The 25,233-nt window shown below is 42.4% G+C and overlaps 2 protein-coding genes and 1 long non-coding RNA gene across 6 annotated transcripts; 2 read left to right on the top strand and 1 right to left on the bottom strand.

The window, feature by feature from the left end:
• Positions 1-728: 728 nt before the first annotated feature.
• On the top strand, positions 729-4,123 carry LOC6527626 (P protein). Its single transcript, XM_002088678.4, has 7 exons — positions 729-1,090; positions 1,271-1,669; positions 1,734-1,906; positions 1,982-2,327; positions 2,385-2,773; positions 2,832-3,158; positions 3,211-4,123. Exons 1-7 carry the CDS (start codon positions 865-867, stop codon positions 3,883-3,885), a joined length of 2,535 nt encoding a protein of 844 aa, XP_002088714.1. The 5' UTR covers positions 729-864; the 3' UTR covers positions 3,886-4,123.
• Positions 4,124-4,990: 867 nt separating this feature from the next.
• Positions 4,991-23,951, top strand: LOC6527627 (P protein). Of its 4 annotated transcripts, none has more exons than XM_015198244.3 (11): positions 8,876-9,014; positions 10,928-11,496; positions 19,766-19,872; positions 20,792-20,936; positions 21,017-21,077; positions 21,143-22,186; positions 22,284-22,613; positions 22,672-23,019; positions 23,079-23,226; positions 23,283-23,376; positions 23,437-23,951. In XM_015198244.3, exons 2-11 carry the CDS (start codon positions 11,420-11,422, stop codon positions 23,519-23,521), a joined length of 2,439 nt encoding a protein of 812 aa, XP_015053730.1. In that variant the 5' UTR covers positions 8,876-9,014; positions 10,928-11,419; the 3' UTR covers positions 23,522-23,951. The 4 variants fall into 4 exon arrangements, with proteins under 4 accessions (XP_002088715.1, XP_015053730.1, XP_015053731.1 ...); XM_015198245.3 differs by having other exon boundaries at positions 8,900-9,052; XM_002088679.4 differs by lacking the exons at positions 8,876-9,014; positions 10,928-11,496 and adding an exon at positions 4,991-5,291.
• Positions 5,567-8,769, bottom strand: LOC120320519. Its single transcript, XR_005560010.2, has 2 exons — positions 6,876-8,769; positions 5,567-6,816 (listed from the first exon to the last, which is right to left on the bottom strand). It is a non-coding gene; the product is annotated as an uncharacterized LOC120320519 (long non-coding RNA).
• Positions 23,952-25,233: the final 1,282 nt, after the last annotated feature.

Genomic DNA, 25,233 nt, shown 5'->3' with positions numbered 1-25,233 from the left:
AAATAACCTACAGTTTACAGGCTTCGCAGGATGCGAATCCGAAGATTGCTCAAAAAACTTTCCATTGAAAATGACCAAGGTGGCTTTACTCAAATCAAGTTTGGGTTCAGAAATTATAGTTACTAAATGTAATGCAAATAAGTACTTAAAACACGGGAATGACTGCTAAAATAACTGGAGTATTTATACAGTCTCTTTTATTAAAATTGTGAATATATACTTAATAATACAGTTTATTTAGCTTTTACTGTACTTTAATGAAGTGTGTGAAATATTTTTTCGCAGCCTAAACAAAATATACATTGTGTTCAAATGGAAATATATAATGAAATTCAATAAGTCGCGTAAGCTACAAAATTATGGGTGAGCATTCATATAAAAAACCGACCACATGTCGTATGCGCAATTGAGTGCAACTAAGTTCGGGTGGTGGCAAAAATTAATAGGTCAAGTAAATGCGTTTAAATAAGCCATTGTGTGGGTGCAGAATGCAAACTTGTTGATAGGAATTGTGCCAACCGAATGAGGCGAGCAAAACATGGGAATCCACAACAAAATCTCCGCGCCTGCGTCATCCTGGAAATCGGCGACCATAAAGCTTCGTAGGACCGAAGGTCGACGGGGGTGGTACGATGGCGTTTTCACTTTCAATATTGAAAGCAGCGCCGGCGGCTGAATGGAAACCGAAACCCCGCAACTGCGTCGCTTCCGACTCGGATTTATATTCAGTCGCATTGTGCCTCGCGTGCGGCAAAGATGTCCGCGTCTATACCTCGCTGACGTCCATCTCTGAAATCTCTGGAAAAGCTCCCACGCTTCGCCACCCGATTTCCACTTTTCCACTTCCTGTCGATTCTCAACAACATGGGTCTCCGCGACACCATTCGAAATCTACGGCCGGAAAGTCCCGGCCGGGACAAGTGCAGCATCGAGCTGCAGCACCGAAGTCCGAGAGGTGCATGCCATCACAATCAGGTGGCCGCCGTCCAGGTCACCGAACAATCCTTACAGGTATGGCGCGCACTGCCCGCAGAGATTCGCCACGATCCCAGCATGGCGAGTTTTCAGATGGAAAACGAAAGAATCCATGGTGAGTAAAGCACTTATAGATGCCCGTTAGAAAAATATTTAAAAAAATTAATATTTTTTCTGTGTGCTCAGTGTATAGCTAAACCATAGCATTTAAATCAATAACCTGTCAAACCGACGTCAATTCATTCCCTAAGTTAATAGGTACCTAATTAATTACTTAACCGCCACCCACTTGTAGGTTCCTCAGCCGGCGGCAGCGACGATGAGGATGAGGAGGGATACGAGGAGGTGGATATGAAGAACGTCAGTCGCATTCAGGACGAGCCCGGTTCCAGTTATGCCGGCTCCGACTTCCTGGACATCAAGACCAGGCCTGGTGATGAGAATGCCACCGACGATGAGGCCACCACCCATTCCGACCACGAACCGGCCAATGGCCCGGGTAATGCCAAATCACAGGCCCGCCGCATCCATCACAAATCCAAGCGTTCCAAGGAGCAGCGACAGCGGGACAAGTTGTGGAAACGCGGTGGACTACTAGTGTTTTGGCTCCTGGCGGCAGTGGTGCTGATATCGGTGGGTGAAAAGCATCTGCTGGAGAAAACCATTGATGTGCCAATGGGCGAGCAGGGAAAGTGTGAGTTTCTATTTCCATTAAATGATTTATTATATTTATTTCGGCATATATTTTTTGTAATTAGTTTTCAAGCTGCATCAAAAACCCACTGGTGACTTTCGCTTGAAGATTCATGGTGCTTTCAGAGAGCTCTCCACGCTGGATGCCCCTGAAAATGAGACTTTGAGCTTCGGATTTCTGACTGTGCAGCCACAGGTGTCCACTTACATAGGCGAGAATCATAGCCAGGTGTTTCAGGTAAGTTTTACTTAGCTTTTTACTATACAAATGATTACAAAGTTGACAAAAAATAAACTTTTATTTGTATTTTAGGATATACTTCCAGCATGGCGGTTGCCACTGCTCTCCGAGGAGGAGCTGCTGCAGCGTGCTCCCGCTGTGGCCACCAATCGCACCTATCTGATGAGCCAGGAGCTGAGTGGTATTCTGGCGGAGAAGGACAGCGAATTCCGATTGCATATCTTTAGCGATGTGGAGGCGGACTTGGCAATCGTTCTGAACTATAATCCCTTGATTGTGAATGCCAGGACTGGGAGCATCCTGGCTGGTCTGATCCTGCTGATCTTCTACGCATTGCTGGTTTGGGAACTGTTCGAAAGAACCTTTGTGGCCATGATATGTTCTATTCTTTCCGTGACAGCTCTAGCCTGTTTTAATGGTGGGCTATCCAGTATCCAGGTATTTCTTCGTCACTTAAGAACTTTTAATCCCACAGATCGTCCCAATATGGATGAGATTATTCAGTGGATGGACATGGAGCTACTGACTCTACTCTTCTGCATGATGCTGCTCATTTTGATACTGACAGAAACTGGCGTATTCGACTACCTGGCCGTATTTTGTTTCGAGATATCGGGCGGCAAGATCTGGCCCATGATATACAGTCTTTGTCTGGTCACCTGCGTGGTGTCCAGTGTCCTGGACAACATGACAACCGTGCTGCTCCTAACCCCAGTGGCAATCCGATTGTGTGAGGTGATGCAGTTGGATCCCCTGCCCGTGGTGATGGGCATTATAGTGCATGCCAATATCGGAGGAGCCCTGACACCCATCGGAGATCCCATCAGTATTATAGTCAGCACCAATCACTTTATTGTGGATAATGTGGGTACAACACACAGGTCCCATCTGAGCATTAAATAAATCTGACTTCTCTTTTCAGGATGTCACTTTTCCCACATTTGTGGCCCACACTTTCCCTGGTGTCATTTTAGCAGTTATTCAAAGTTGCGTGTATCTGCGCCTCTTCTATCACAACATCGATGCACTACGTCTCAATGAGCCCAAGGAGATGAGTGAGCTTCGGAGGGAGATGAAGGTGTGGCAGAGAGCTCTGAATGCAGTGGCCTCCTGCTCCAAGGATGCCCAGCTGGTGAGGGGAACGCTTCAGTCTAAAATTAAGCAGCTGAAAAGGACCATTAGAAGGTTGCAAAAAGGTGTGGGCTCCTCGGAGGTCTATACGAATACGCTGGATGAGCTCAAGCAGAAGGTAAAGGGACTCAGTGAACTGGAATCTTTACAACTAATAAATCCATTTTCAGTACCCCATCAAAAACAAGACCCTTTTGTTGCAATCCGCTGGGGCCCTACTCTTCGTCATTGTTTGCTTCTTCATCCAATCCGTGCCGCACTGGAGAACTTTGCCCTTGGGTTGGGTGGCCCTGCTGGGCGTGATCCTGCTGCTGATCATCCTCAATCGCGATGACATGGAGCACCTGATGCATCGCGTCGAGTGGACGACACTGCTCTTCTTTGCCGCCATGTTCGTGATGATGGAGTGCGTGGAAAGATTGGGAATCTTCTCCTGCATCAGTGAGCTCACCGAGCATGTGATCCTTTCGGTGGGTAAGAGTCATCGCCTGGCCATGGCCATCTTTATGATATTGTGGATGTCGGCGCTGGCATCCTCCATATTGGATAGTATTCCGGTGGCCGCCATAATGGTGAAGCTGGTGACCTCTCTGGTGGCCAAGCCATCGCTGGGATTGCCCCTTCAGCCACTGGTCTGGGCTCTGACCCTGGGCGCTTCCATGGGCGGGAATGGAACGCTCTATGGTGCCTCCGCCAATGTCATTGCAGCCGGAATTGCCGAGCAACATGGCTATAAGCTGTCCTTCACCAGATATCTGAGAACCGTGTTTCCCATGATGCTGGCACAGATCACCCTGATGACTGTCTATCTACTTGTGGCCCATGTAGTCTTTCAATGGCATTGAGACTCCCCATTTAATATCCATACAGAATTATATATTATTGTATCTAATGAATAATGTTTTGCCATTCGAATCTAAAAAGTTTTTTTGTGTGAGTTTTACTGTATCATCCTTTTACATTCGCCTCTTGATGTGTTTAATGTGTTTTGGCATATAACGTAAGAATATTCTATATTTAAGCGTTCATTTGTGATTAGCAAATGTATAAAAATACACAATAAATATAAAAGTACACATGTTATTTGTTCACCTCTATAGAATTTGACTGGACTGATGGAATTCACTTTTGGTAGTCTCCCAAGGCTGTGTTTTTAATGTCGTGTGGAATGCTCTAATTTTAGACTTTATTGTCTAAGGTCGCAGTGGGGGAATTGTGAAAATTAATCAGGCCATAAATACGTAGGAAAATTATAGATTTTCGATAGATGTAGAAATTCCGATAAGAGGTAGCTATTAATCTGTTTAGATACCTTTGAGATCGTAAAAAGCCTACAATTTTAAATATAATACTTTTATACTTCACCCAAAAATTCTAATTACCATATGTATATAGCATGTTTTGGAAATTTCAAAGTATCGCTGTATATAAATATACAATAAGTTGCATTACAAATATCATAATTCTCGTGTTTTTGCGTTTATCCCATATGCACTTTGGTAGGAAAACATAAACAAACGTAAATAATTCCTGAGACTGACCATTGCCAAGTTCAATGTTGACCAGAATATCCGCATATGAAAGTGTTGGCATGTACATAAAGTCAAGTATATAGCATATTGTATATAGAAAGACAAACGCTGGTCAATAAATGAGAACAAGACAAAGTGGAAAAGCAGCGAGGGATTTCCTCGGGTGGTTGTTGGTATTTATTTGCTCTGCTGCTGCTGCTGCTGCTGCGCTTTCCACGCTTTCCACAGCGCTCGTTCCATAGGTAAATTGTATTTTAAGTTCTCAAACAAATGGCCACGAGGGATTGGGAATGGAGGAGGTGAAACGGAGGACCCGACGTGTCCGCCATGTGGAGAGGAGACTGCCGCAGCAGTTTTATGGCAGCCGCGAGAGGGAAAGTCGGCCCCAACGACTGACTGAATTTTAATTAATTTTCGCCAAGGAATAAAGTGAAAATTGGAAATTGGCTTAGACCTAGACTGCCCTGCGGGCCAATGAAAATGTGATAAGCGTTCGAAATTTCGCCGGAATTGTGTCGCTTTTTTTTAAGGTGAACCAAAATGACAGCTCCTTATGGATACAGTAAACCCACCTTTATGATTACGGACCACACCCGAGATCCGTATCATCTGCAGCCGGGCGATGAAGACGATGATCTGGATGAGGACGAGGAGCGACAATCGAAGCTGCAGGAGATCATCAGTTGGCTGCACTTGAATGCCAAGCATCGCAGCAAATGGTAAGTCGGGCACATCAAGTATACGCCCCGGGTGGCCCATGCGAGTCAGCTTATTTCTATATTAAGTATACGCTCGGGTGGCCACCGCCACCGCCACCACAAAGTTTCAGTTGTTTATTTGCCTGATTCCCGTTTCTCATTAGCCTGACATTTAATTGTGGTGCAGGAGATGGTGGACCCAAAACTTTTCCTTTTAATGTCCTGCTAAGCTGCTTAATAACGGTCCATTGGCTGCAGGTTGTTTGTTTTTTCGAAAAGAAATCAACTCGAGGACATTTTATGGAATTTAAGCCGCCGAGAACCGCAACAGATGGTTTCCATTGAGATTGATTACAATTTATTTGTTTTTTAGTTGGAGCAGACACAGCAGATTGTATATTTCATACTCCAGTGCGTAAGAAATCCAGTTGAGTGATAAATGCGCTTTTCTCAGAAACTCTAATTGAAATGTACTCTCCTAATCCGAATTAATCATGTTTTTGTTTTGATAGGGATTTTTTCCAGCCTTCCCATTAAGATTGTGGTTATAAGCAAATGCCTGAAACGCTTACAATAACTGAATGCCATTCAGGTATTGTTGATCAGACTTTGTGTGAATAATTCCAAGAATAGTTGGCATACAGACGCTTTCAGCCTAAGCCAATCTTTTGTTCAAGCGAAGTGCTTCTGGGAATTACCATTCGATATTGCTTGCTTATAATCGATAATGTAATACCTTGGACACGTGTGAATTAACTAAAGTACAAAGAGACTGTGGAGATTATAAATAAACAATGGGGAATAAATATTGACATGCATTGCATTATATTTATAGCACTCGATTTCCGTTGGCAAATACTCGTACGCGGTTCAGCAGCCTCCGCAGCTGTTTGCAGTATTAAGTTAAACATTCGCGTTAAGTGAGGTATTCAAATTAAAATTAGCTGCGCGTTATCGGCGGAGTGGAAGCCTAGGGTAATGCGAATTACATACGCAGTTGGTCTTCAATTAAAAGTTCCGCCTTGTTAATTAACAATTAAAGGGAAAACTTGAGACGGTAAATCACTGAACTCGCTGGCTTATAACGCAGTTACACTTGGTTGCAATAGAGAAGGCTACTCATAAATATAAAGGGTGTAGAATCTATTCACATACTTGGGATCATATCAAAACATTTTCAAACATAGACAAGAAAAATATATGTACTTATAAATTACAGAAAATTATATGTTTACACAGGTGCTTTACCTTAAACTTGAAGAACAAGAATTTTCTTGTTGCTAGTTTCTGGAACACCCTGTAACCATTTGACATATTCTTGACAATCAAACCTGAAGTAAACTTAGCTTATTATATAAGCACTCGTTATTTACATAATTATTTTTTATTTACTCACGCTGGGCAGTACATCTCGACAAAGTCTTGACAATAAATTAATGTATGCATATTGCTAGTAATAATTTGCATTTTTGCATTGGCCGATACCAAATAATTACAGTTAACACATCGATAATAGCGTTTGGCTAATTGGCATAGTTTCTGGGTACTAAAGAGAAAAACGGAAGGGTCATATACTGATGGGGTTATGGGTTATAAGTTACTGACACTGACAACTGAACACTTTGATGGGCTGCCCATTAACTTTGACTTTCTGACAAGCGAATGAAAAGTTGTTCACTTGTTTCAAGTCCAACCCAGAACCACGTGATCCATCCAGGAACATGCAATCCAAGTTTGGTGGTCCCACGATGACATATACTCGGTTTGTGGTGGCACACACATGTGTGTTGTTTGTGGTAACTTGTCATAGTTTTGGTGTGGATGGCACATGGAGGAGGAGGTGCGAATAACTATCCCTGTACATGAGGGCTTTCCGCTCACAAATTGTAAATACTTTTCTGTTGCCAAGGGATGAGCTTAGGGGCTGTACAAGTTCCGGCTTGAATATGGAATGTGTGTCTATGTACCTACGAGTATTGAGTGGAAATAAATTATGTATTAGTTGTTATTATGAAATGGAATTCACTTAATAATGGCTTGTGTGGTATTACAGTTTCCTAAAAGTGTAATGTACAGAAAGTAACTGCTGATATCGGCAAAACGTTCAAAAGAACGTGATAGTACTTAACCCACATAACTTCGAATCAACTGCACCCATACCACATATTATTCAGATGGATAAGCCGCAGAGACCTTGAAACACTGGCAACACACACCTATTGCGTCTCACTGTGGATATGGCCGTTTATCAGCATTATTATTATTATTGCCAGCGTCTTATTGAATGTGGGTGAGGAAAATTGCTGAATAAAGAGCGTTAATATTTAGCTTTAAAGTCGCTCAAATGTCAAACGGCTCTTGGCGAAAACTAATCTATACACGAGTTCACTTTGAGCTCCTTGGAGTGTGTTTGCCTGACTTTCATTGACAGTGGCATGGGTTTTGGGATTCGGTTTGGGTTTGGGTTTGCGATTGCGAAGCGAAATCGTGAAAATTGAGATGGGGCACAGCAGAAGCTGTTCGCATGGCCCGTTTGATAAACTCGCCTTTTGTCTGCCCATACAGAAAATACAAAAAAAAAACAGTGAGTGTGGCATACAAACACATGCAAATGGAACCGCGCGTGGTCGTCTATATTGTCGGAATTGGAAGCTTCAGTGGGATTTATCAACTTTGGCCTATAAATAAACAAGCGGACGGCCTTAAATTTGATAAAGCTGAGTTCTTCTGCAGATTTCACTTTCGTACCGAGAAAGTCTCGAAAGCTTTCGGCGAGATTCTTGACTTACATTGTGTATCGTATCATTTCCATGACTATTTTTGGGCCGTATGACAAGTGATTTAAATTCACACTAATTGCTCGACCGGTTGCTCGTGGTTTTTAAGCTCTGAATAGCATTAAGTCCGCCGATTAAATCAGTTGCTCAAATTAGCGGACTTAAGTTGAAGTAAACAAATGATTTGACTTGTCGAATATATAATATTTTGAAGCCAATAAACACTTAGTAACAGAACTGAAACTTTACATTTTAGTTAATATATTTTAATATAAAATATTTTGAAGCCAAGTAACAGTTAGTAACAGAACTGAAACTTTACATTTTTATTAATGTATTTGAATATAAAATATTTTGAAACCAATAAAGAGTTAGTAACAGAACTGAAACTTTACATTTTTGTTAGTTTAAGACAGTGATACTGATTCATATATACATTTATAAACGAACTATAAAATTAGCAATAATTAGCTAATTTTGCCGGCTTAAAAGCCAAGTTCAAGTTGCTGGCCATTGGAATACGTGCGCTTCCAGCGGCAACAAGGCGCCCAAAAGCCAGAGGCATTCAACAGCTATTGAAAGCAGCTAAGTTCCATTCAATTCGCGGCGACGCTTTCAATGCGCCATTCAACCGAAAACAGCTGCGACTTCGGCGACGCACGAAGCAGCAACAACAGTATCGGAATAAGTAGCTATAGCTACGCCTGTACGGCATCGGATCGGCATCGGATGGGCATCGGATGGGCATCGGAATCGGAATCGGCAGTAACCGGCTGAAATAACTAGGAACGCGGCACCGAGCCCGCAGATTTATTCAGTTTACAACTTTCGCTTGAAACGGACGTGCGACTTTGTCCGGCAATCCGCGTTCGAGTGGCAAACAATAGCGATACAAATGAATAATAATAATCAAACAACCGAGTGCACTAAAGGGGCATAAAACAACCACAAGAAAATCAAATTTAAAGTGAGCTTATATCATTCAAGAAAACTTCTTATTTCCAAGTAAGAAGCAAGTGAGATTTTCCCGGAAGTTCAGGGTTGTGCCTGCAGCAGGTCGTGCGATAATCTAAAGGAGATAAAAGCACATTTAATTATGGAAATTTTTCCTTTGTTCCACGAGCAGTCGGACCCATTCTATTTCCAGTTTCTTATTACCTCAAGATAATTTTGCTCATTAGGCGGGCCCAAAAAGGAGCAATTTCTTTGCATTAAGCGTTAGTAATTAGTCTGCTTCTGACTTTCTGAATAATTGCCGAGCGTCTGGTGACTGCAATGCTAATATATATATTTAATTGAAGGATTCCCCAGAATTCAAGTACGTTTTTTATATGGGAATCGAACCACCTGGTAGTTACAAATTTGCGGTTAAACATTCTTGGCATTGGATGTCATGTGAGCAGGTCCTTTAGGAAATATTAGCCTATCAGTTGCTGGCAAATATATCATAATTTATGGATGATACTCGGGGTCGCACCTTTTGGGCGCAACCCAATCAATAATTGACCACTGACAGGCCACGCAAATAAGTAATATATTCCGCAGGACAAATTGATTCATCAGCATAGCATCATAGTGTGGTAAAATGAAAATGAAAATGGAAATGAAAATGAATAGCGCCCCCAAAAAGTAGGCAACACAGAAATGAAGACCCATGCGTGTCAGGGTTTTATGTTAGTTGTTTAAAGCTATGCAAACTTTTCATGACACTCATTTGAAATATTCATGCCAGCCTAGATATGAGTGTGCCCACAAAACACATCGCATCCATCACTTTTCCCCCCCTCCCCCGAAAAGGGGACCAGGAATAGCATTTATGAGCTTGAGCTAACGAAAATGGCTTTTAGGGAAAACTCAAATAAATTTTAAGTGATTGCTTGAGGGTTTTGACAACACCAAACTTTTGTGGCGTTAATTTGCCATAGGATTCTAGAGTCCTCAGCCAGGATGCGAAAACTTTGCTGACAAAACAATGAAAAGTCTGTAAATAAAGCCCCTCAAGCTGCTTTGCATTCGAGTTCTAAAAGCGTACTTATATTTCACTGAAATCAATTACTAATTAGACTAATGGCTGTCATCAGAAAATTCAGGAAAGTTGGACTTTTCTTAACCCAATGGCTTTAAGCAAGCTTGACCCAAATTGTCTGGTATATTAATGGGTTCCACATCCCCAACATAGATGGCTTATCCACCTTGTTGACACATTATGTATCAGCAAACATTTTTTTTTGGCAAATATATAAAAATATATTCCTCACCCAACCGGCGACATATCTGTGAACGCAATTTCCGCTTAACACACAGGATATTTTCGGCAACATTATATATATTTTCTGTTTCGGTGAAACATTCCGCCGAACTGAGTCCTTGCCACGTGTCTGCTTTGCATTTGGCCCGGAATTTTGGCCACATCCTGTTGGCCTAATCCCCCAGATGGCCTGCCATAATTTGAAATGTTTTTGGGTTGGGTTTTTAATTATGCGCCCTCTTAAATTGTTTAATGTATGAAGGGGTACGCCGACTAATTAGCAGCAAACACCATAATTAAGTAGAACTTAATACGAAAGTATAGGGGTACCTAAACCCATCGGAAATCAGCCGATGGAACGTGCTCCATGAACCGCGAACGATGACGTACGTGATCATCCCTTGTACTTTGCGATTGGATTTTTGATGTGCCATCTGATTTGGTGTCTAGATGAAATGAGGCCATCGGAAACTAAACGAATATTGATTCCCAATTAGGCCTGTCTATTGGGCGACTATTTTCGTCACTCTGGACCCTGAATAATTAATCCCTGCTCGGCGTGACGCAACCATGAACTTTTTTCGGGAAAACCAGCTGTTATTTTTATTTATCAATTTATTTACTGCTGGCAGCCAACACTGCGTATGCGTGATTCGTTTATATGAAGCGGAGGCACAAAACAGCCCTATTCTACATCAAGATGTACAAGAGAAAGGCCTGAAAGCCCACAGATAAAGTCTTGTGATTTGCGATAATAATTAGTATTAATAGAAAAGGGTTCAACGTATACCACTGCCCAAAAGTTAAAGTCCAAATCGCGTCTAGACGTCACCGGCTTAACTCATTTAACCATTTAACACCCACCGAATTCGGTCAAAATTGCGCCCGTTCGTGTTCACGCTGCGCCCAGCCCACCGCCCACTGCCACCCACCAAGCGAACCAACCGAACCAACCAAACCCAACCAACAACAACCATCCAAGCGGCAAGACGACGGACTCCGGCACAGTGGGCCACACTGCCGCATCCGCATCATCCACGGGACAGCGGCGGCAGTGGGACAGTGGGAGTGGCAGTGGCAGTGGCAGCATCCACAAGAAGCGCAAGAACCTCTGGCCATTCAGGATGCGGGTGAAGGTGGCCAAGCGCCTGCGGTTCCACCGCCAGGCGTCCACCAAGAGCGACCGGTTCCCACAGCCAAAGTAAGTCATCATAGTTAAATAAATTAATGAATGCCAGTTAATTTAAATAATCAGTCAATTTGATAATTGAGAATTACATACTTTCTTCATAATTTATTATATTATGATATTATTGTTCATTATTTATTAATCCTTTCAAAGACAATGAGCTTAAAACATCAAATAAAAACTGTGAAAAGTATTACAAAGTGAAACAGAACCGTATATATAAAGCTAATAAAAGCAATTAGATGCCCAATTTAATGGAAGTTGAATAAATTTAAAGCACTCTATAATACAAGCAAAGTCAGGTACTTCAACTCTACATTTTTGCCATCTTAAAGACTATTGAAGTACAGATTTCTTTGGCTATGAGTCGGTTTGCCTCAGCTAAAGTTTCCCTTTGAACCTTTTCCATTATAAGATTGCGATGGCCGGGCAAGTATGCCAAAGTTCATGAGGCGAGACCTGTTTTGCCTTACATCTGCTAATGCAGAATTCCCATACTCGTACATTCATATGTTTATATGGGTTTCTGGTGGCCCGGCCAAGAGCACGTGCCTGAAACTCCGGAGGAGAGTGGGCCGCATAGAAGGCAGTTCCGGTGCCCGTTTCGACCACAACATAAACATAAACATGTAATCGTGTACGGGTCTCATTTTCCCTTGAATGGCAGCAACATGTGTCGACCAAAAAAAAATATGAGAAAAACAAGCAAGAAATTAATGTCAGACATTTAATTTCCGCTTGCCCAAAACAAGGGGACAAATGTGCGGCGTCCTGTTTCCGTTGTCATTAATGTTTCAATACAGAATACTTCATTGAATTGGAAAAGAAATTCGTTGGAATATTTCATAGATTCAGGTACTGGCATTCGGGAGAATACATCCATCAAACGGGATGTCAAATGAGCCGTGCTGTTGGGTCCTTTAAGTGTCCTGGCAACGTGACTCCAACTTTTCCTTTTCGTTTTCGTTTTTGATTCCATTCCTATTAAAATGGACTAAGAAAAAGATGGTCTTAGACAAATACTAATTAATTTATTTGGCCGAATGGCCGACAAGAAAATCAACAAAGTCGAAATACAAATCGAAAACTCTGTGCTCCCTGCAACCAAATTATTCTGCAATTAATTTTCAATTTGTGTGTCTTGTGTTTTTGGGACGAGTACTTAGATTGTCTTCAGCAGCTCAGCCAACACTGCGTATGCTTAACATTTACCCACGCACATCGCTCATCCGCACCGTGGTCTGGTCGGTCATTTTAAGCAAGCCATTAACACCGCCACCACGCCTTAAATGTGGGTCAGCCAAAAGTAAAAATTCTTTCGCATAACGCGAACTGCGACGGCGACCTCGTCCACCCAGCCAAGGTCAAATTCTGGCCCAGTCTCAGTCCCCGATTCTGCATTCTTTCAAGCTCATTCAGAATGTGATTACGAGCCCGCCAGGATGTGTGCTACAGTGAGGACCATAAAACTGACACATGAATAATTAAAACATTTAATGCCGAAATTGGGTTAAGGTACTTCAGCTGACACTTCCACAGCCGTGGAAGACAAAGAAAAGGTCGCAAGCAGTGAACATGATTTAGACTTGAATATACTAAAAAAAGCTAGTAGAATCCTTAGAAGAATCAAACAACTTTAAATAATAAAGTACAAGCAATTCAATCAGATATGACATGATAATACCTATAAATAAATATTTCCAAACAAAACAATTCTACAACTGCAATTTGATTTATAGCGAGTTAACGGTTAGTATGTGAAAATTAAAAATGCAAATGAATGCAAGCTAGCACTACGGCTATGCCGACAATTTGCATACCACACACTCGACTCCAAGCTGAACCTTTGCTTTCCGCCTGGATTTCTATTCCGACCCGCTCCCGCTTCCACCCCCAATTGCCACCCACCCCCCCACAGCCAGAACCACCCACCACTTAGCCCTGCCCTTGGCGAAATGGCCATTCTCAGTTACAGTTCGATTTATGGAGGCGTCGTCGAAACGTGTGACTATGAGCCCATTAGGAACGTGCGGCATTCTCCATTCTCCATTCGCCACTCGCCACTCTGACGAGCAGCTGAGCCACTCTATGGAGCCTCAATCCACGTCGCCCCAACTGGCGCTTTTTCAATTAATTAACTCGCATTTTTCGCAGTGGAAAAATACTCGCACGGTCGGCGAAAGATTTAACTTGCTAATCGAGGCCTGCCAGCCGCCTCAGACTGATTTCAAAATAAAGAACACAAATAAGACTTCAAGTCGCTCTCCACACATCACATTGCCAAATGGCAAACGCCGAGTGCAAAGCGTTTCAGGCTTTCAATTTTCTCGAAATTAATGAAGCGTGTCGCATTGAAAGCGCCACACGAATGACATGCCCACTGGCGACACGGTAGCAAGAGTACCGTGCACTGGGAATAAAGTTGGGAAAGTTAGCTGAACTTATTAACAGTTAAATACTAAAAAAGAATGTTATACATCCCATGGAAGTATCTATTTTTATGAGGTTTAATAGCAACTCAAAATTTTTGTTGCATACTTTTAGGAACCAGTACACGAAAATTCCACTCACTGCTAGTATTTCAGTGCTTGAACTTTTTATCATACACGCAAGCTTGTATTTACTTGTTTTAACTATTTAATTTAGAAATCATTTCGCTAGTGAACTTAGAATGGAAAAGTGGACTGACCGTATGACCGACTGGATGAAATAACGTTTTTTCGGGTCTCTAATTTCGTTATCCACATTGCCGCACAATGACCTATATATATATAAGTTTATATATAATATGGGCTCATCTTTCTCGATTCTCCACGCCACACATGTGTGCGTGAGCACTTGTATCTGTGTGAGTGCGACTTACTTAAGCAAGTTTGAGTTGATTTAATGTACATCCGAGCGTTAGAGGAAAGCCGTTTTGACGAGCGCGTGTTCATTTAATTTATCAAACGGAAAAAAGTGCGTGCACTTTCAATTGCTTCGCCACTCATCCGTTGTGAACTTTAATGCTCTGCCTAAAAATGTCTAAATTGAGAAGTTATTTTCGGAACATTTATTTTTAACAAGCGCGGAACATCAAACATAATTGCCTTACTGCCTTGTTGTGGTTTCTTACACAACAATAAAATGGTTTTAAGGCAATGCTATTTTGTGTTGATTTATCATAGTTGAAATAAATTGACAGGTAAATCAGCACATTACTTAGCTGCAATTGCCTTTTCAAACAGTTTGCTTATTGAACTTGAAATTAGCAGCCGTTTGAAGAGCACACTCACTGAAATGTATTGTGAGTTAATCGCATCGAACGATTGAATAGCTCTCTGAATAAATAGCCAAACGGGGCGTGCCCCATCGGCTATAAGCCATTTTCCGTCGAAATGGCGCACTTTACGCTAAACGGCGACAACTGGCGCCTCAGTTTCCCTTCGATTTGATCTCCTTCTATATCTATATATATTTTCATTCAATTTCAATGCCAGGGCTCTTAACTTGCCGCCGTAATGCGAAACCCACCGTCGTTTCAATTAAATTGCATTTCACTCGGCCACGGCAAACACTTGTGGCAGCTGGTCAACACTTTTATATATATGTATATATATGTATAATTATATATATCTTCATGCTTGAAGACCTTTTTCATTAGCCAAGCTGCGGCATGGTGGTTATTAGGTGGCTCCGGGTGTCAGATTGCAATTGTGGCCCTGAGCTGCCTTGATTTTCTAATCTATTGAGGGAGAAGTATAGCATTACCTGCCGCATTATGCAAACTTGGCCGGAACACCTGTGACGTCAGTGAGTCAGCAGCTAGCGGTTTCTGTTGAGTTGGCCAAAAAGCTTAAAATATTTTCAGCTTACGCGGCAGAATCTTCACTTCTGACACGCGTCTGTTCGAAAGTTTTGACAGGCGCCATTTCCCTGGGGTGCCTTTCAATTACTTGAATATATATATCTGCATATAGTACATACATATGTATATATAGATGTCTAAAACGAATACGCTCTGAATTTCGCATCACGTGGGGGCGTTCGGATTTGGCTCAATTTCTCAAATTTGCATGCGAATTGAAGACACCCTTGAACTCCAAGGCCCCGCGAAGCACCCACTGAATACGCCCCCAATTTAGGGGGTCCACGAGTATTTCATAATTCGCAACGCTCCTTAACAGAATAAGCAAAGCATGAGCAGCTGATTCCTCGCCAAATTGCAGAATCAACCTATACTATGTACTATATACGTGCAAGTATATGACTGGGTTCATAGCTCATCTCGTGTCATAAAATCGTTTAAAACGAGCGGAACAAATTGATGAAAATTGTATCGGGTTACGGCTTAAAATAGAAATTATAATTGGAACTATATCAAGTGAGTTAACAGTACAGTATTTTCCAGAGTCTTTGGCTTTTCAGTTTATGAATCAGTTTTTAATCATAGTACTATATATGTGATATGGCATATATATGCTTGTGCATAAGTCGGGTATAGAAAGAAATTACTAAACTATTTCCTAATATCAATGTTTAGAAATAGCAGTAAATTAAAGCGGTTCTCTATGGATCCTAAGTCCCTGATGAACTATGCGTAGCGCAGCGCAAGATCAAAAGCATCGCAGAGCAACTGTCAAATGTGATAAATCAAGTGTAATTGAAAGAAGTGCAAATAAGCCAACGCCAGTAACAATAACAACAATGACGGAAGAGAGCGGAAGAGTGAACACTGAGCGAAAGAGAGGGCACTTGACGAAGCCGAAAATGAAAACAGAACCCCTTTGCGATGGGCGGACAGGGGAAGGGGATGAAAAGGGTGGAGCCTATGCTCGGGTTAAGCTGCACTCAAAAAAATATTTTAAAACAGTTAGTCTCTTCAAAATGTTAAATTATTATTTATTATTATTATCTGCATTATAGTAAAGATATTGGTACGTTTACATGGAACATTATTGGACTGCCACTACTTATATTAACTTATTTGAGCTTTTTGCAACTTAGTTCTTTTGAATACTATCCATTCATAGGCAAATATTATTGAATAAATATTTCCAAAAATGTTTTCTATATGAAACCTTTAATTTTTTTGAGTGTAAGAACGGTGGATCGGTCGAGTTGGCCGTTGGATTTTGAGTGCACTTGCAGTGGCCGCCGGGAAAGCATAAATGCGAATAATGAGCAAAGCGCGGTGAGCGAGAGATGATAACTGATGATGAAGATGGAAAGCGAATGTGAATATGAATGTGAATATCAGGAAATTTCATTTCATTTGAGCGTTTGTGTTTACCTTCTTCTTTGCCGCGCTGCTTCGCCTCGCATTCGAAATGCGCTGCTGCTGCGCCGCGACTGCGCTGCGACTGCGAGTGCATCAAAACCTACAAAATAGGGTAAAAAACGGGGGACGGCAGTTAGTACCGCTTGAGCTTTCGACCGCTTATATAGACAACCGATCCGAGTCACGATCGGCGGCAAAGACCAAAAGAGCAAAAGCCAAGCACCGAAAAGGGCACGCGACAATCAAAAGCGCAGCGCAGTGCAGCAGCTGCAGCAACAAGTGGTCAAGGCAACGCGATCCCGCTATTTAATTGAACAGATCGGCTCTCCGCAACGATTTTCGCCCATTATCCATTATCCCCAGCGGTGCAAAAATATGCGATTAACGAGGGAAATTTCACATTTTTCCCGGCTTTCGTTTTAAAGAAGCTCGCGATTTACGTAATAGTACGCTTTATTTTCCGCGAATACATTGTACATACCTATATACTTGTTGAGTGTCACGTTTCGCGAAACCCCTGAACATTTACTACTTCCACTTCAAGGATGGCCTACAATCCCAACAATAGCGCCGAGGATAACGCATACGAGGATGAGTATGTGTCCAGGATGGGGGGCAACAAAATAGATTGTGTTCTAGTACTAAGAAGCTTGTCAGCAGTTCACCTTCCCTACAGAGCAACAAAACTATAGCTAAATACCTAGTAGAGTGTGTAGAGTGTTGAAAAACCCAATTAAGTGATATATGTTTAGACCAAAAGCCATATTTCATTTAGTTTATTGAGTCTGGCTGTTTTTTTTTTAAATAAATTTACTGCCTTTTCAAACGTACTCATTATATTTTTTGATGTGTAGCACCCAAGGAATAACCGACAGATTGCCGGAAACTTCAGTGGAGCGTAAAACTCGTTTGGCTCTGGCTAATGATAGCTTGTCTGCCTTATATCCTGGATATCAGGATATCCTTGTGCTCGTGGCTGTCCTTTCTGTTGGCTTAATCCATCTTTGGCATGGACACTTGTCCTCACTTCAGCGGATGAAAGCCGTGACATGAAGTAGCTGTTCACAGTATGGAGAGCCATCAGCAAAATCATTTAATCATTGCGTTGAGTAGGCGGCAACTGCTTGACAAATTCTTTTATGTTATGAGAAAGTTCCCACATGCTTCCCTTAAATTTGCACATATTTTGGATGGATTAAAGTAGAGCTTACGATTTCATTAGCAGAAATTGGCATCAACAAGTTAAGAAGGCTACAGATATTAAAGAAAGCGGTAATCAGATTTTAGCTACCCAAAAAAAATGTTTTACAATTTTTGTAAGTGATTTAATATAGGATGTTTCCAGTAACCCACACATCCAATCCGACTGTTATTCAATTAGGTTCCTTTGTGAATCCTTTCTTTCATTTCGTCCCAACACGAGTGCCAATCAAAGAACTTATGAGTTATGAACGAGCTGTGAAAACCACAGCTGTCTAAGCTGATAATTGCAATTGAGGCAAGTTCAAGCTAAAATTTCTGCCTCGCTATGTGCCTACATACAGATGTACATACTTATATACATAGTAAATGCCACATGAAATCGGGTATATGGCGGTGTGGAAAATCAGTGTCAGCATTACTTTGGCGGTCTTGTCTTTGTTTCTGTTTCTGTTTCTGATTCAGAACAGAATCTGTTTTTATTTATGACATGACTACACCGCGTCCGTCCATCAAGACGGCTAATTGAAAGTTAAGTAAATATAATTTATGACTTATTTCGAGCACTTTTTATCGTTCTAAGGCAGGCCTAAGTAAATTTAGTCAAGCCGACTGAATTAAGATTTGTGTGCCCACTTGAATCAAGTGCACAAATTGCATTTATTTAGCCCGCACACGTGATGCGATTCCCAAGTGCTTATTTTTTTTTTCTGTTGATTTTTGTCCACCGAGAAACCTTCTTCCAATCAAGTTGGTGGACCTCAGCTGGCTGGATCGCAGTCATTATGGCAAAGAGTCATTAAAGTCGCATTTGAAATGGAAAACAATATTTTACGACCACTATAAATAGACATCTCTCTTTGGTCCGATGAGTTTTTCCTCTGATAACGACCTTTATACGGTCCGACTTATAGAGATTGTCCCAGCTGGCATTGCGCTTTAATTGAGCTCGGCTTCTCAGATTCTTGGATGTGATTTACAAATCTGTATTGAAGATGGCTAGTTTGTGTGGAAATTAGAATGAGAATTGCCATCGTTCTTAGTTATCTGGCGGACTACGTGCCGTGGGCAACGTTGCTTCTGGGTGCCCCATTCTGTTATGTTTATCATTAGTACCAAGATATTCTTAGGTGACTCATCTTTAATTCAGAAATTTATTATCGTAAGTTTTTTCAAAAATGTATTATTGTAAGATCTTCTTTGTGTGACGACGTTCTATCGAAAGTAATTTCAATCTTAGGAAGCTTGTCTATAATTTCCCCACTTTCCCTCCGTTAACCAAATGGCCAAATACATTTATCAAAATCCGATTTTATTGCTAGCTGCCTAAAAGCCCTTTTTAGATTTGTTGTCAATCAGAATCCTTTTCCAGCTTAGCTTAGATTTTCATTCAGTTCCGCAACCACAAGTGAGTTTCCACTTCATGTAGCACCGGCTGAGACCCTCGAGAAATCTCTTTTTAGGGTAAACAACTTCCATTTAAAGTCTTTATAGGAGTCAAATCAAATAAATACAAATTGTTGCGCGCACGAGCCAGGGAAATAATATGTTAAGGCGATGGGAGAAAAATCAATATGTATGTGCTAAAAAATTTATTGAATGTTTTTGGAGGGGCGGACGGTGAAATGAGCCACGCCCACCCAATGCCCAGCAGTACCTGAGCAAACAAATTCCAACACAAGCCGTGTAATCTTATTAAATCCCATTTCTTTTCTCTTTCTCTCTCTCTTTTTTCATTGCTCCCCGATGTGTAACAAAACCCGGCTGCTTCTCGTCCTGCGGCTGCTCCTTGGAATCCTGCTCCACGCTCCACACATGCAGCGAAGTAACAGAAGGTGCCTTACAGGTCTGGCGAACTCTGCCGGAGCGCATTCGTCAGGATCCCAGTCTTGCGTCCTTTCGCCAGGAGCACGAGCGTCTGCATGGTGGTAAGTCCTGTGTCCTACGACCTGCGTCCTACGTCCTGCCCCGTATCACATAATTTCCTTACTTTTTATGTCTGGCTGTTTGGCCACCTTTTTTATTGCCGTAATTATTGCTGAATTTTTTATTGCCATTTGCGTCGGCGTTTGGCATTGACATTGGGTTTGTGTTTTTTTCTTTCTCATTTTTGCCTGATTTGCATACCAAAAACTTGAGTCCAAGCTTATCTTCAATTGTTTTGATAGACCCACTATTTGGGGCTTAGGAAATTATAATAATGCCAGGGTTTCAGTCTTTTTCCGGCACATGATGTCAGTTCGCAAGTGGACCTAATCTGAGCTGGGTTCCTTAAATTAGAGGGCTCAGTGGATAATGGCAGTGCCAAATTAACCAGTAAATTTGCTTTAAATTGAATATTCGTCACAGTTAATAGTAGGTTTACTGCCAAAAAGAATCATCATAGCTGCGAGTTATACCAAATATAATGCATATTATGTTAGATGTGCGCTCTCAAGCAGAAAACTCAAGCATAAGGATTGCAGAAGTTTCCAATCCCAAGGGCCGAATTGAGTGTGTCGTGAACCTTCGAGTTCCTAATGTTCCCCTTTTCAGCATCCTAGTCTCCGGCCATCAGTCAGTTGGCCAATGACTGCCGCAGCTCGCCCACGGCCATTTCTGGATATTTATAGCCACGACTCGATAATAAAATAATACAAACACGTCACCAACAAAGGCAGCTGGACTAACCCGATTCCTGGCCAAAGTGTGATGGCCACAGTTAAGCGCCAGTTGTCCTTTCGCGAGCAGCGAATGAGTGAATTTTCGCACAAATATTTGCCAATTCCGTGGCAGGGTTAGGTCAATCGGCCGGAATGGTCTTACATGGATAACTATTTTTAAGTGCATCTATTTTGTACACCGCAGATGTTGACCAGCTGCAGGCGGAGGAGTCGGAGCTGCGGGTGCAGAATGGACACCACGAGGAGACGGCGCTGGCCAACCAGCCATTCACACAGATCGGGATCAATGTGACGAACGAGGCGGGTCAGGTGCGGGTGCTCGATGGCAGGTTCGTAGTTCTGTGCGTCTCGATTGTCAGTTACGTAATTAGTGCAACCAGTTTTCTGTGATTCCCCGTGCCCATTGCAGGGATCTGGAGAACAACAACGATGATCAGCACGACGAGGCCGAGCCGCATGCCAAAAGTTTGGTAGGTCCACATCAATGGCTTGCATAATCACAGATATATACTTTAATGTATCTACTATTTTTCAGATACGAAAGTATCTCATCTGGTTCAAGATCGCCGTACTTCTGGTGGTCTGGTGCGTCTTCACCGCCTTCCTGATGTCCAACAACGAGCATGTGGACCAGCTGAGCCTCATAAGTGTTCCTAGGAATAGCTCACCCAGAGTCTTTCCCATTGCCACCGCCAGTCTGCAGAGGATTGGCCTGGGCCTGCGTGGACCCTTCCGGCTGCAGGAGAACGAGCTGGCCATCAACGCGAGTGTTCCACTGCCTCTGCTCCAGGTGCAGGTGATGCGCAGCTACTTCGACGGCGAGGGCATGGAGATCTACATCGAGAATGCCAGCCAGGTGTGGCAACTGGACGTGGTCTACCCCGATCTGATAGACGCCACCAGGGACACAAAGAAGCAGCGAACCTTCGAGCTAAGTCCCACCGATCCCTTGTGGCTGGCCCAGGCCAATCGCACGGAGCTGAGCTTTGAGTTCACCAGCACCATCGAGGGCGAACTGCCGCTCCAGCTGAATGTGGATGAGTCACCCATCTACAAGAGGGATGGCGTCATCTATGCGGCGGCTGTGCTCTGCGGTCTGTATGTGATGATCATCTGGGAGATTGTGAATCGAACCTTTGCTGCCATTATCGCCTCCACGTTGTCGGTTGGTATACTGGCTGCACTGAACTCCAGGCCCTCGATGGCCACCATTATGGGTTGGATCGATGTGGAGACACTGCTGCTGCTCTTCGGCATGATGATCCTGGTGGCCATTCTCTCCGAGACGGGAGTCTTTGACTATCTGGCTGTGTATGCCTACAAGATAACCAACGGACACGTTTGGCCACTCATCAATTGCCTCTGCCTGTTCACCGCTGTGCTGTCGTCCTTCCTGGACAACGTGACCACCGTGCTCCTCATGACTCCGGTGACGATACGACTCTGCGAGGTCATGTGCCTCAATCCGGTGCCCATACTCATGTGCATGGTCATCTACTCGAACATTGGCGGGGCACTGACTCCAGTGGGGGATCCGCCCAACGTCATCATAGCCTCGAATAGCTACATATCCAAAAATGTAAGTTTTTGTAAAATTTCTGGCTAATTTATCGTAAAAACGCCGATTGAATATCTATATTTATATATTGATATATGCATATATTTTATTTCTTCAGGGCGTCAATTTTGCTGTATTCACCTTGCACATGCTGCCCGGAGTTCTCCTGGTGATGGTGCAGACCTATATCCAGTTGCGTTTCAAGTTTCGCAACATCAGTGATCTGCAGTTCAAGGACTCACCGGAGGTGGAGGAACTGCGTCACGAGATTCACGTGTGGAAGCGGGCGGCCGCCAGTCTATCGGCATACTCCAAAGACGAGGAGCTGGTGCGGCAGACACTGATGAAGAAGGTGAACCGCTTGAAGAGGAGCCTCAAGAAACGCATGACGGCGGTCATAGAACCGGCACCCAATTACCAGCAAACTCTGGCCAATCTTCAGGCAAAGGTGAGCTACATCTTAAATATAATAGAACTTATATTTATTATATTTTCATCTTTTGTAGTATCCCATTCGCAACAAGCCGCTGCTGATCAAGTGTTCTGCCGCCTTACTTTTTGTGATCAGTTTGTTTTTCCTGCACTCGGTTCCCGAACTGCAGAGACTGTCTTTAGGGTGGACCGCTCTGCTGGGTGCCATATTCCTCATCATTCTGGCGGACATCGAGGACATGGAGGCCATACTGGCTCGCGTAGAGTGGTCCACGTTGCTCTTCTTCGCAGCTCTGTTTATTCTCATGGAAGCGCTGACGGAACTGGGACTGATTGAGTGGATCGGCAACATGACCGAGGGCATTATCCTGGGAGTTGGCGAGGATCGGCGACTGATGGTGGCCATTTTGATCATACTCTGGGTGAGTTTCGCAGTATACTATAACCTTATTTGTATATTACTGACCACTATAATCTGTAGGTTTCCGCTGTGGCCTCCGCCTTTGTGGACAACATCCCACTGACCACGATGATGGTCAAGATCACCATATCACTGGCGCAGAATAGCACCTTGAATCTGCCACTACAGCCGCTGGTTTGGGCCCTGGCCTTGGGCGCCTGTTTGGGAGGTAAGTACTTGCAGTCCTTTGCTCCGCAGGATAATCTATAGATCATTTTACTCCAGGAAATGGCACTCTGATCGGCGCCTCTGCCAATGTGGTTTGTGCGGGAGTGGCGGAGCAGCACGGCTACAAGTTCACCTTCCTGCAGTTCTTCAAGTAGGTCTTGCTTATCCCTGGAAGAGGACACCACACTAATTTGATTTTTCAAACCCACAGAGTTGGCTTTCCCATCATGATCGGCAGCATCATTGTCACCACGGGCTACCTGCTCGTTTCGCACTCGCTGTTCGCGTGGCATTGATGAAGGGCCCCCTATTGATGAAGGAGTTGACTGTGTCGATTCGCAACAAGGCGCACTGTACCTCGTTACCTAACGGACAGAAACTGTTCCAGATGCCACACACATCCTGCTTTCCGATGCCGGAAGCAGCACCGAGCAGAGGAATGGAATCAACACCTTATGCGATGGCCATAAGTGTTGGTTCCGGGAAAACGGAGAAAACGGAGATAAACAGAAACGAAGAATATTACATAAAAATACATTTATTTTTACACGTCGTTGTTAGTGTAGTGTGTAGTATAAATAACATAACAAAACAACAACAATTAAGAGAATTAAAATAAATATAAATTAATTATTTACAATTAATAATGTCGCTGAACTGTGAAACAATTGTTAAATGTTAAATGTATGAATACGAATCAAATAAAAACGAAACAAATAAAATATTTATTGGGTGATATGTTTTAATTAAATGTTGTGTAAATGTTGTTTTGTTAACTCTTAAAAACGTGTAATATACATAACTGTTCCCAATTGCAAAATGTAAAGGAAACACCCGCGAAGTATGCTATAAAATATTTTAAAATTATACAAATTTAGAGGCAGCCCAAAAATGTAACTTTGATGCATTGGTAAAAAGCTCTGTCGCTTATTTAAAATTTTCGTTTTGTAAAATCCCAGTAGCATATCCATTTTCCATTTCTTTTCGTTTATTTTTGTGAATTTTAGCAGACTAACAATTGCAAAGCAAGCACTTGAAAAGTGAAGAGGAGCCATTGCAATGGCAATTATGCAGATGCAGCCTCCCGAACTATTTGCACTTCATGCATTGACCGCTCAGCTTGTTTGTTTTTGCCTGGGATATGCACTGTAAGAAAATATTATATTTTTTAATATATTTGTTTTTATTTTGTAACTAAATATTAACTGTAATTAGTCACATATGAGAGTTATAATATATTTTTATAAGGACAACATATTACATATCCAAGTTTCTTCCTGTGCATGTGTGTGTGAGTCTGCCAACGCCTATTGCATAAATATATTTACTTCTTTTTTTGGCACATCTGCTTGTGCGCAGGTTTCTATGTCTGGGCAATTAAACTAAACGTACGTACATAAAGTTACAACGTGCGTCTACGTTAATTAGACTAAGGATCGTAAAAAAAGGCATGTGGAGTTGGTCTATATGTCAACCCGACCCGGAGTTATGCAAACTATGCATACAGTACAATATTATCCATATTGCGGCTAGGCGAAACGATCGTCGGGGTTCACTGGGCACCATATGTACCCTAGACTCTTATATGTCGGGGCGTTCGTCAAAGAGGCATTGGCATTTATGGTAATTACGGGGTGCAATGAACCTAAAAAGTTGTTAAAAACGTTTGCATAGAGTCAAAAGGCAAACCGTCAAAAAGCATTTTTATATCTTTTCAACAAGTGCTAATTAATGGTTTTTAAATTTTAATTTGTTCAACAACATTCTTAACTGCTGCATAAAATATTTTGCAAATTTATTATTTTGCCTTGCACACTTTCTTTTCACAGCTTGAACATAATCACCGCTGTAGGCTCCAGACAACTGAATCCAATCCATCCTTTTCATACTTTATTTTATGAACAACCCATAAAAGCGAAATAAAACTGAGCCGCCCTGAAGCAACCTTTCACAATGCCGCAAAAATGTGCAAAAAAAAAAAAAGTACAGAAATTACAACAAATAAACG

Source organism: Drosophila yakuba, chromosome 2L (assembly GCF_016746365.2).
Source record: "Drosophila yakuba strain Tai18E2 chromosome 2L, Prin_Dyak_Tai18E2_2.1, whole genome shotgun sequence".
Classification (NCBI taxonomy): Eukaryota; Metazoa; Arthropoda; class Insecta; order Diptera; family Drosophilidae; genus Drosophila; species Drosophila yakuba.
Note: the sequence above shows the minus strand (reverse complement) of the source record. Positions and strands in the feature narration are given on the sequence as shown.

Bases quoted from the DNA above. Each gene is read 5' to 3' on its own strand.
- LOC6527627 (XM_002088679.4), top strand. From the start codon at position 5,113: ATGACAGCTCCTTATGGATACAGTAAACCCACCTTTATGATTACGGAC. The intron at 21,078-21,142 runs GTAGGTCCACAT...ACTATTTTTCAG, and splicing joins AGCCGCATGCCAAAAGTTTG to ATACGAAAGTATCTCATCTG. The intron at 22,614-22,671 runs GTGAGCTACATC...CATCTTTTGTAG, and splicing joins TGGCCAATCTTCAGGCAAAG to TATCCCATTCGCAACAAGCC.
- LOC6527626 (XM_002088678.4), top strand. From the start codon at position 865: ATGGGTCTCCGCGACACCATTCGAAATCTACGGCCGGAAAGTCCCGGC. The intron at 1,907-1,981 runs GTAAGTTTTACT...TTTGTATTTTAG, and splicing joins ATCATAGCCAGGTGTTTCAG to GATATACTTCCAGCATGGCG. The intron at 2,328-2,384 runs GTGGGCTATCCA...TTAATCCCACAG, and splicing joins AGCTCTAGCCTGTTTTAATG to ATCGTCCCAATATGGATGAG.